Below are 12,138 nucleotides of genomic sequence, written 5' to 3'. Positions count from 1 at the left end.
TGGGCACCGCCCTGGTACAGGTTTGTTCCCCAAAATACAAACGACACTAATGTACCCCCAATGGTACAAAAATGTTCCTCAGAGTCTATTTCTGCAGATTAAATTAGACTAAAAGGTACAAGTATCACTTGTTGTTTGGTTTTACACTTAGTTAAGCTAGCATTGGGTTGTGTTGGACAAGTGGGTTTTTGTTTCTTATTTTGGCGATAATCACTCCTGAGTCTTTCTGCACTAAACCATTTGTTCTGTGTCTGTCTTGCGTGAATAAAATATAAAAAACTATAAAAATATCCCCTTTGTCCACGTGTGTTCCCTTGTACACCACACCCTGTGTTCCCCTCGTTCCCCTTTCCCCATTCCCTTCATCTGTTACACCCTAACCCCTAGACAGGGTCGTAACACTACAGATAAGGTAACAACAGGCAGACTCTTGAGGGTACAGCCCCAGTGACCAGTAATTGTACCCAACAAAGGTACAAATTTTGACTCTTTTCCTGACACTGTATAAGGTGCCCTTATTGGGTAAATGAGGTGTCCTATGGGTGCCTTTCTGGTGGGAAAAAAAACTGAAAGAAAGGAAATGTGATATCTATGAAGAGTCCTTCACCACACATAGCGTACCATTTTCTTAGGGGCGGGGGCGGTGCACACATCAAGCAATAGGCGCCCTTTTTATTTGAGTCCACCATTGCATATGCGACCAATATTTCTAGTAGAGATCACATGATTTAGTGCATTATAACTGATGCTATGCGGTTATGTGATTTTCAAATTTATTTTTGTTGTGCAAATGAACGTCTCTTAGGTTTTGTTATTCAGACACAACAAACACACATTGCCTTATGTTTGGTTTGCGGCTCTTCATAACTGAGTTTGCAGTTTTAATAATAATAATAATAATAATAATAATAATAATAATAATAATAATAAAAATTCTGTTTCCCTCCTGTTCCAAAATTGCCCCTAATCGTGAAACCCTAGGACATAGCCTTACTGGTGTCTTTAAAGTCATACCCGAGGGTATTCGGCGTTACCCAAATTCACATGTTCGTGTATTTATGAATATGAATAAGCTACTGACTGGTGCTAGCCAAGACATCAAGTCTTGAATGTCAAACTGAAAACTCTTATTCCTGCATTGGACCTTTTCAGTCCAACCAGTCGGACCACATTTTTTCCCTCATTTGAAAACATTGCGCAAACAGTGTGGCTCTCCCATTGTTTCACACTTCCCGGTACAACATTTTTGTAAACAGATTATTACTCATGTCTTGTCTGGCTGGTACAGCGATCACAGCGAGTGTTTTCGTTCAAGGGTACTACAACGAGGAAATACACAGCACAGGACATTTCTCGTAAAAAAAAAAAAAACACCCAAACTACAGTAGTCCCAAAAACAAAACTCATATTGCAGTAAACTGGAAAGAAGATTAATCCGTTTTTCAATGCCCATCCATTTTCTGTAACCGCTTATCCTATATAGGGTTGCGGGGTTTCGGAGCGTGTCCTGGAGGCTACAGGTGGGAGGCAGGGAACAACCTAGGATGGGGCACAATCCCATCGCAGCGAACACTCATACAAGCACATTTACGAACGATTTGGTGACTTCCGTTAACCTCAGCATGGCTTCGGAGTGTAAGGGGGAACCCCTTAACGATATGGGGAGAACATGCAAACTCCACACACACACGGAGCCACGGTGGAAGCTCAAATGTTGATCCCAGAGGTGTGAGGCAACAGGGCTACTGCGGTGAAACAGTAGTTATTATAATGCAATGCGATATACAGATAAATTTTACCTCACCTACAGAGAGCAAGTTGGGGGAGGCATAAAAATAATCAATAAAAGGTCAATAAAAAGGAATCTATTATTATTATCATCACTACTGTTATTAAGGGTCCAAAGCACATAGTGTTATTGTTCTTCTTAGGATTTTTCTCTTTTATCATTATTATTATTATTATTTATTATTATCTGGTAGTCTATCGCGCTACATGAATACCAGCCCCCTTCCCACCAGTGTCTCACCATGAGCTGATTCTGGCAGGTGTTACTTTCTGACCTCTAACTTAACCAGGAGAAAAGTGCACGTGTGAAATCTCTATTATCTTCTGAAATACATTGAAAGCACTCATTCTTTCTGCAATATCCTTTTATTTGTTCTGCTGCCTTCCTTTTCCACTTGTGACGTAACAATATTATATTGCATCATCTAATTATTGTTAATAACAATAATAATTTTTTGTGACGCATTCTTTTTCTCCCAGTACCACGTGTTCAGGGTAATTATATTATTATATTATATTACACACATGTGCTCCAGGGTAGGGATGGGTGAGGCCAGTGGTTTTCTTTTTGATTTTATTTGATTCAATATTAATGTTGGTATCACACATCCCGATCTTGATATTTAGTGCCAGCTCCAGCCTAACAGTAAAATTTGCTGATGAGCGGATCATTCATTGCATTTCCCTAGTCTAGGCCCCTGAAAACTTTCTGTTTGGTAGTAGATCATGACCTGCTCCCTATAATAATATCCATCCATTCATCCATTTTCTGTACTCGCTTGTTCCATTCAGGGTCGTGAGAGTCTGGGGCCTACAGGAACAATGCACGGAATAACCCAGGAAGGGGGGCCAGCCCACCGCAGGGCACATACACCATTCACACCTTGGTTTAGGCTGAAATCCTGGTCCCAAAGGTGTGAGGCAAGAGAGGTAACCACTGTGCCACCAAGCTGCTCAACCATAATAATATAAATACTTAAATTACCATCTTTTTTTTTTTTTTTACATATTTTAATGTTGGAATTGATTCTCATAATGAATCATTCAGCTGAAAAGAATTGATATCTCAGTATTAATCTGCAAATCCTTCACTGTATGGATGGACAGATGGATACTTCATTGATCCCTGTGGGGAAATCCTGTTTTTGCCTCTCTCAACATGAAGGCCAGTCACCCATAACAGCACTCAGGGAGCTGGGGGTTAAGGGCCTTGCTCAAGGAGGACACGCTTGAACCAGCAACCTTCTGATCACAGGCACAGAGTCACACACTGGCCCATGAGATATGTTAAAAATGCCTTCACGGGTTAGTTGGGGCCTTTAGAATTTCCCATAGAGTTTGCATGTATGTGCCCAGCTTTATGTCCTATGACAGCAATAGAATCTCGTCCCTTCCGATTCTGACTAGGTGTGAGGTTAACAGATGGATGAGTAACTAGGAAGTCACAAAGACACTAAATAAATGAACATTAGACACTAACAACACAAAAGTACACAACAATTTTCCTATGCTTTTATGACATTATTAATCTAAGGGCACAAAAAACATTCAAAACGTCACGAAATTTTAATAGGGAATTCCAAAATAATTTATGAGAAATTAATCTTCATTACTTGGTTTCTCTCTCTCCATTCAAAACAGCGAATATATCCTGTAAAATATATATCTTTGTATTATCTGCCTCACTTGTACGTCACTTAGGACAAAAGTTACTGTTAAATAAATAAATATGAATGTAAAATAGACACACCCGGTGGCTGACGTAACCAGCGCATGTGTTTCTTAGCATAGCTGACGTAAAGAAAAGCGACGGAAATGAGGCTCACGTTGTAAAAGAGCGACGCGGTTCATTGATTGGGGCAGAATTTTAAAGTATCGTTTCTTTTGTGTTTTTGTTTTTATTAGATTAAATATTTCAGGTATAAAAAGGCAACTCAGAGAAGGAAAATCCCACCCGCTGTAGAAGGTGCACTTTAACGGTGAGCTCAAGGTTGTGTTTCGCACAGCGCGCACGGTGTCGGAGAATCCTTGCGGGCTGCAGTTTGGATATGTTTTAGCTAGCTACTAGAAAACGACAATGTTAATTAGCTAGCTTAAAGACACTAAACAAGCCTTTTGTAAATTATATATAAAGAAAATCATGAAAATAACTAGCAGACAGTTCCCGCTTACATTTCTCTGCCCCTTCTTTAAAATACCGTTTACATTACATTCAGCGTGCTAGCATACATTCGTCGGATGTGTATGTATGTACTAGCTGAATGCAGCTTATAAAATCCTTTATCGTAATTGGTTATGAATATATTTCCAACATATTTATGAATATATTTCCATAGTTATTGAGAAGGTGAGATGCAAATGAAGCCGTACCTGTTCTGTATCTTATGACGAACCCGTTCATTTGTCATTGCAAGTAGTAACGGACTTAAATTGATTAGATGATGTCAGTTAAATAGGTCAGTTAACCGATGAGGTACGGACGGAGTGAAACAATGTGTGAAATAACACGTTTTACTTTATGAGGCAGACTGTGTGCCTATTAGCATTTACTATACGATGCTTAGTTTGTATATAATATGTAGCATCTGTCTATCAGTCTGCAAGTTAGAATGCAGATTACTTTGTAATTCCTGTTATTTTCCATCAGTTAAACTTTTCCTTATTGCCCCGTCCATTTTTATATCGTCAGTTTAGCTGTACATTCATCTACAGCTTTTACATATGTTTTAAATACTATATATCTAATGTAATAAGGGACCATTATATGAAAGTTTTTATGCTGCATTCTGTGTTGCTGTAATGCAGTTATCATTGCTGACAGCTTTAATAGAACTGATACACTAATTGTTTGTTTTTCTTATTTGTCGTAGCCCTAGGCAAGTTTACACACATTTTTCCTTGTTTTCTTTGGTGTTTCCTGCCCAGATAGGCGGCAAGCTGGCGCAGGTAGCAGGGTGCCGGTGGACAATGAGAGGTAGTGGTGGCAGCCTGGCACAGAATCACTGGCAAAGTGAGCTGGCCCTGGCTGGCAGCCAGGGCGGCAGTGGGGGGGAGAATATCGGAAGGGAGCACCTCATGAACCCGACGTTGACCCGACATCCTTCCAGTCCCATGCAGCTGAAACAAGGCCAGAGGGAAAGGGGGTGTGATTCAGAATGCATTGAGCAGGAGGACACAGACGAGTTGGAGGATGAGGAGGAGGAGGAGGAGGAAGAAGATGATGATGATGATGATGATGATGACGAAGAAGGGGAAGATGTAAACTTCACAGGTGGTTGCTGGGAAGAAGATGGAGATGTGGAGTATGGAGCTCAGCCGCCACAGCTACAGCAGCAGCCCGAGCAGCAGGCCGATTACCAAGCCAGGGATTTGCCTGACAGCCCCATTCCGGTGCGGTCCAATGTCCTGAGACTCCGCAGGCTCCGGCTCCGGCGCTGGCGAAGGCTCCGCTCTCATGCCAGCCTGAGGTCCCGTTGGAAGACCTGGCGCCAGCAGGCCCTCTGGGGCGGCACCTTTGGTTTCAGGCGGGTCAGGAGGTGGCGCCAGTATAGAAGCCAGAGAGCTCGCAGCCCCCGGCTGGGTGGGCCGGCACTAAATGGAGCTGAGGCAGGTGAGTAAACATGGCGTAGAAATTGGTGGAATGAATTCCCTGCCCACCCCATTGATTGGTTGAGTGAACGAGATGATGTCACCTTCCTAAAATTTCCAAGTAGGGTTGAGGAAGATGGAAGGCTTGCAGTAAGGCCATGTAAATGTACCAGAAAGAAGGGCGAATTCATGGGCCTCTTTTCTAATATCTTTTTTGGCAACTATATCTGTGGCTCTCTGGTCAGCCTACAGCAGCCATGCATGTCTAACTTCTTTCATATTGGCCTGTGATGCATAACGTCTTATTGCTAAATCTTCACGACTCCCTACCACAAACAAAAAAGGCACCAGTGGCAGTTCTTTTGATTCGTTTTTGAGTTGTTTTTCGTTACGGGTGAAATACTGTAAGCATTGCGCTCAGGGTATAATTACACTGCACTGGAGCATTTGTACAGTTAGTTGGGCTTAAAAGTGGCACCCCGGTGTGGCGGTAAGTGATCTGTCTGTTGTCAGAATAATCTGCATGCATCTGTTGAATAAATGACGTTTGGCTGCTGATGCAGGACGTTTCAGATTTCTGTTGTCATTTTCTGCCCAATCCAATTCTGATCGGAGAAAATCTCCAAAGCCGAACCGGTCTTGTTTTTTAATGCATATGGCAGTGTGTGAATACAGAGTGACAAATGAAGCTATCATTGCTGCAATGGGCTGCTTGTAACAAGACTTTCCCTGCAAAATCTTTCTCGCTGCTTAGTGGCAGAATCCGCATCGGACTTTATACGCCCAATGTGTTCGAGGAATCTGTTGTGGTGAATTGGTCATAATGGGAACACTTAACATATAATGAATACCACATAGAACTTCTCCTAAAAATCACTATACAAGATATACAGAATTCAGACAGTTTAATATCCATGATGTATGCAATGTACTACATGATACAGTAGTCATGCAGCTCACAAATCAAAATGAAAGATTTCATTTGTAAAAATTGAAATTTTCCCTTAAGATTAGATTTTATATATATTCTAAAAATGTACTTCTGTCCTATTAGATTTGATTAACTTTTATGGAGGGAAATTCTTAGTGATCAAAATCTTGACTTAATTTAGCCCCAGCTGCATTACCAGTAGACTTGTTTCATTTGGAAGTGAGCTGTACCAACAGAGAGCCATGGCTGATTCACCTTGCCGGTGAAGGTGTCCTTTGAAGATAGGGCCCTTCACCATTGCAGCCAATGTAGTAATAGTGTGAAAGACCAGCCCAGCCCCCTAAGGACATTGAGTCCTTCATGCAAAGCTTTTTGGGACCAGAATCTGAGCAGACGCATCCAATAGGGACCAAGTCGCTGTTATCTTCCCCTTCAGACCCTCAGGCTGGCGAGGTGAATGGTTTCCTAGGCGACTTCCGCAGGGCAGATGGCACAGAAGCGGGAGACGTGGGGAGAAGCGGGTCGCCCTCGGCCGGCGCCGAACCCCCCGGTCCACGTGACAGGCCCGCTCCCCAGAGCATGCAGAATGCCCTGACCGACGAACACGTGACCTGCGTTCAGGGTATGTGCATCCAATGCTTCCTTTTCCACACGCTGCTGCCTCGGTGTGTTCAGGCAGGTCTGGTCACTCTACGTTCCCGATGTAACGCTTCCCTGGTGATGTGTATATTCCCAGCTCACTGTTCAAGTTGGGTGGAAAGCAAACCGTTTCCTGATTTGATGCCCTTTCCACAGGGATCCTGGATGAGTCTTTACAGCAGTACGGCAGCCTGATCCCCATCCACGTTGACGAGGTGGTGGAGAAGCTGGAGGACATCTTCAGTGAGAGCTTCTCTCAGCCCCACAGGTCTGCTGCTCACAGCAGGATCACCCTTCTGCTCTTTATTTAACCGCCTTGCTGCTTATTCTGTTATGTAGGAGTGAGGATTCATAGGCCACGTGTGACGTGATTCCTTTCCTGTAAGTGGTTATGAGTTTTGGCATCTATTCGGAAGCCTACAACAGGAATGTGACGTGTTAAGTTCATGTGCTGATTGTGTTCTCGTTCCTGAACTTACGAAAACTTGTAGATCATACTTTACATTCCCTTGAGAGTAACTTTACGGGTATCACTAGAAATATCCACACACGCATACACAAAGTACAAACTTTCCCCGACTTACGACTTGCATTTACTTAATTAAAAGTTTTTTTTCTCAAATCTTCTGTCACACGTCCAAGTTGTAAGTCTCTTAAGTTGTAAGGCGGGGATAGTCTGTATCAACTCACGTTTCCAATGAATGCAAACCCAACGAGGGCATGAATGGACTGTCAGAGTTGCTGTGTGTCGCGCTGCTGCAGGAAGGCTGTGGTGCAGCATCTAATTCAGACCTACCAGCGGCTGTCTGGCAACGTCATGGTGCGAGGATTCCGCGTCAACTACAAGCGCCACGTTTTAACAATGGACGACCTCAGCACTCTGTACGGCCAGAACTGGCTTAATGACCAGGTGTGTTCTTCACGCCCAGACAATTGAATTAAACGGCTTCATCCTCGGACCGCGCGAGTGGTTCTCGCCAGTGCTCGAGATGACCTGCGTCAGTTTGGCATGTAATAAGAGCCTTGGTGCGTTGTGGTCATGTGATTGTGTGCTGGTCATGACGACCCGTGTCTAACCTGCAGCCCTGGTCACCTCTCTTCAGGTCATGAACATGTACGGGGATTTGGTGATGGACTGCGTGCCAGATAAGGTGAGTTTAAAGGCTCTGCAGCGGCTTTGTTGATTAACACTCAGGCATAGATACAAGGATATAAATTCACCTGTATAAATATTAAGCTGCTATACTAGGATGTGCCTCTGTTTACAGTATAAAATATACTTCTCTGTTTACAGGGAGTGTTTGTAAAGTTGGGTATGTTATTCAAATTGTACATTACAGAAGGGAGAGTTTTTGCATGTTGAGTGATTGGTATTGCTACATTTCAAAATGCCTCCATATAGTATCCTGGCCTTTGTAATTGTAATGTTTCTCTTTAAACTGGTGATTAATTCCCCATTGCTGTGCCTTCAGTCACCTTTGCAAAACTTTAAGACGGCAGATCACTCTCCATTGAGGAGTTTAGTAAAGACCAGTCAAAAGTTCTTCCGCACTAGAAGTTTTTACCACTTATTTTTATTCAGATTTTTTTTATTCTTCTTAAGCGCTGGAAAGTTGAGTGAACAACTATAAATGAAAATATGTCACATAAAACAAGTTTCCTTTATAACATGGAAAGAGAGAGTATGTGACAGTGAATGTCTGGACATTATCTGGTTGTGTGGTGATGGCAGAGTCAAATTCTAGGCTGTCCTTTAACTTTAAATGCACTAGTTAACTGTTTCATCGGTGTGATGTAACGTATTTAATGTCCCTTGTGGAAAGAATGCCTTGAATTTTCTCTGCTGTTACAACTGCTAGAGGACTACTTCATGAATCGAAGATATGACATTTTCTAGCTAGTAAAGGTGCCCAAATGGTGAATGTACTGTTAATTTATTTGCTAGCAAAGAATATTGAGTGTATTTTTAGTAAATGTTAAGTGAGTGACAAATGTAGAAAAATTCGGTGTGCGCAAAAACTTTTGACTGGTAGTGTGTGGCGAAAATTAAATATAAAGGCTGGGCCAAAGTGGACAAAGTAGTACACAGCCAAACCTCCTAGGATTTTTTCCCACTATGTCTCTTCGGGGACTAAAAGCAGTATGGTGTGAATGTGGAGGACTGACCTCTGCTGGCTCCCTGCCTGGCTTCTCTTCTCTCACAAAGCAGTCATGCTTGTGTTGTAATCTTACCCCGTATCAGTTGTCTCAAACTGCTGTCACTTTAAGTCATGAATCGTCAGCAGGAGATTGAGTTGGTCCCTGTACACCATAGAGGTGGGACCTAGAGTCATTAAACCATTCATATATTTACTTCTCTGTCTTAATTTTGAGAGTCGGTTACCTGACGGAAAAGCTTCCTTTGAACTGTTGTTCATACGAACTTACTCTCTGTTTCTTAGGTTCACTTTTTCAACAGCTTTTTTTATGACAAGCTGAGAACGAACGGCTACGATGGAGTCAAGCGGTGGACAAAAAACGTAATGGATCTAAGCCGTGTTCAGAACCCTAATCCGAGCCGTACAGTTTCACCCCTGTCCTGGTTTCTGTGCATTTTCCCCTGTGACACCACCTGCATCCTTTAATTGAATGCATGCAAGTCCAGCTCTGTCAACGTTAATGTCGTCCCTCCTGGGTCTCCAGGTGGACATCTTCAAGAAGAACCTCCTGTTGATCCCCATCCACCTGGAGGTGCACTGGTCGCTGGTGTGCGTGGACGTCCCGCGTCGCGCCATCACCTACTTCGACTCACAGCGTACCCTCAACCGCCGCTGCCCCAAGGTGAGTCTCTCTTGCGCCTCAGTGACAAACCCGCTCCTCGCCATCGCGATTCCTCCCCTTTAATCGCAATAATCCATCACGTTTCCTCCGGGATCATTTTCTCTCCACATTCTGCTTGTTTTCAGCACATTGCGAAGTACCTGCAAGCGGAAGCTGTGAAGAAAGAGCAGAGAGACTTCCTCACTGGGTGGAAAGGCTATTTTAAGATGGTATGGAAGCCGGATTTACATTGTAATAGCTATACAGCCAAGCCATATCCGTGCATGACTTGGTGATGTGATCACTTTTGGGGTCAGGTAATGCTAGAAGCCTACGTAAGATCTTGGGTGGGTAGAGTCACATCTCCAGGAATTACAATCTGTTTGGTATGATGGTGTGTACTGACATGCATGTTTTCCCATTGATGGTGTACCTGACCTTTGGGTCTCAGTTCTGCTATGGCTGGATTACTGCAGTAGTCTGAACATACCTTTTTTTGGCTTGAGTGAAAATCATATACCGTAATGTGTGTGTGTTTGCTGGCTAATAGTTACTCTTTCTGTTGTGTAAGTGTAGACAGTGTGTGATGACCTGTACGCATGAAAACTGAAGTTCACCCTGCGTGATTGAGAAGTTCGCCGGTTTGAATCCCATCCTTGGCAGAATATCACGTCTCCGTTGGGCCCTTGAGTTCCCAAAATGCTCCTGGGGAGGCAATAAAGGACTCACCCTGCGCTTGGACACCAAGCTTCACTCTCAATTGTGTATATATATGTGTGTGTGTGTGTGTGTGTGTGTCATAGAGGAGAGCATGATGGGATAGAAAAGCATCCTGATGCACCTGCGCTCTTCCTTGTGCAATTGGCAAATAAAGCGTTGTTTCATTTCCTTTCAGAACGTCGGCAGGCAGAACAACGACAGCGACTGCGGCGCCTTCGTCCTTCAGGTGGGTGCCTTCTCAAAATGGCCGCCCGGAGTTACTCCTGATGGGCTCTGCTGTCCGTCTTGGGCTGGTGATCCTCACGGGCCTTTCCCTGCCATTTGTGTCGAATTAAGCACGTTAACCCCCCCGAAACGCTGACCACGTACCCCATTTCTGCTGTTCTCTGTCGCAGTATTGCAAGTGCCTGGCCCTGGGGAAGCCGTTCAGCTTCGGCCAACAGGACATGCCCATGCTGAGGAGAATCATGTACAAAGAACTGTGTCACTGTAAGCTCTCGCTGTGACATCTGGTAGAGGGCCGAGGACACAAAGGAGACCTGAGAGAAACACCCACCTCTCTATTTTTCTTGGCAGCCAGAGACTCTCAAAGTGGATTTCTTTTTTTTTTTCCCCTCTCTCCCCCCCCCTTAATAATTTTTCCACTCCCCCTCTTTTTTGTTGTTGTTTCCTTTATGGTTGATAGAGGCCAACTGTACTCAACACAGAGTGCCTGTAGGATACGGTTCATTTACAGCTGTGTTGGACAATGAGTATTTGAGTATCTCTGAATGAAGGCATGTTTTTGAGGCCGGCCAAACAAACATCACAACAAACAAACTGGTTACATGTTCTCGTTCAGGGAAAAAAAAAATTGGGAATGGAAAAAATAAGTATCTTTAAAAAAATCTAAAGCTGTCATGATTGTGTAAGCTATATACTTTTTTTTGTCAGTGTGGGTCCTCTGGGGCCTATCGCTACTTGTTCATGAGTTAATGTTTCTTTTTTTTTTGTCAAGGGAAGGGGGGATATGCTCCGAATAATGGAACACATTCATGTTTTATATCTTTCAAACTACATTGTGTTTTCAGTTGCTAAAAATAAAATATCGGGATTAAAAAAAAAAAAAAACAGTGATGAAAGACAAAAACTTTGCCGTACTGCTGTAGAGTGACTTGCTGACAGAGAGTGCTGTGATGTCCAGAGCCCCAGCTCTGTCATCTAGTAATGAGGGTCCTGAGCATTAATTACCATTGTGCTGCTCCTCCGTCACCTGGCTCACAGTTATGTAACCGGTGAACTGCCACAATGGGAAAAATACTTTCGAGAATGTGGGAAGTTGCCGTAGTGTAATCCTTGCAGCTGTGCAAACTGCAAAAGGACCCACACCCTTTGAAGGGGGGGGGGGGGGGGGGGGGGGGGGGGGGTGGCAATTTTAACGATATTGTTATAGTATATCAGAATTAGTAAAGACCTTCCACAAATGCAGTATTTCATCCCTATTTTTTATTGCTAGGTTTTGGCGTTTGTACATTGGTTGTGGATAATTAAGGACTGCTAGTTGCTTTTACATTTAGTGCACAAGAAGGTAGACATTTTCTTTTTTTACAAATCATCTATTGCATACATATAGAATTATACTTCCAGGGGCGGGGTGGTTCTTGTCTTCAGGGTGATGGATTTGATTGCTGGGT

At 43.3% G+C, this 12,138-nt stretch overlaps 1 protein-coding gene across 3 annotated transcripts; it reads left to right on the top strand.

The window, feature by feature from the left end:
• Positions 1 to 3,581: 3,581 nt before the first annotated feature.
• senp3b (SUMO specific peptidase 3b) lies at positions 3,582 to 11,575 on the top strand. 3 transcript variants are annotated; one of them, XM_023797579.2, is made up of 11 exons: positions 3,582 to 3,767; positions 4,718 to 5,398; positions 6,744 to 6,929; positions 7,103 to 7,214; positions 7,709 to 7,856; positions 8,050 to 8,097; positions 9,388 to 9,465; positions 9,629 to 9,766; positions 9,892 to 9,975; positions 10,641 to 10,691; positions 10,861 to 11,575. In XM_023797579.2, the coding sequence occupies exons 2-11, from the start codon at positions 4,756 to 4,758 to the stop codon at positions 10,969 to 10,971; spliced, it is 1,599 nt and encodes a 532-aa protein (XP_023653347.2). In that variant the 5' UTR covers positions 3,582 to 3,767; positions 4,718 to 4,755; the 3' UTR covers positions 10,972 to 11,575. The 3 variants fall into 3 exon arrangements, with proteins under 3 accessions (XP_023653347.2, XP_023653345.2, XP_072573749.1); XM_023797577.2 differs by having other exon boundaries at positions 4,714 to 5,398; XM_072717648.1 differs by lacking the exons at positions 10,641 to 10,691; positions 10,861 to 11,575 and adding an exon at positions 10,322 to 10,627 and having other exon boundaries at positions 4,714 to 5,398.
• The last annotated feature ends 563 nt before the right edge of the window (positions 11,576 to 12,138 follow it).

This window comes from Paramormyrops kingsleyae, chromosome 10 (assembly GCF_048594095.1).
Source record: "Paramormyrops kingsleyae isolate MSU_618 chromosome 10, PKINGS_0.4, whole genome shotgun sequence".
In the NCBI taxonomy this organism is placed as follows: Eukaryota; Metazoa; Chordata; class Actinopteri; order Osteoglossiformes; family Mormyridae; genus Paramormyrops; species Paramormyrops kingsleyae.
This window is presented reverse-complemented; position numbering and strand designations above follow the sequence as displayed.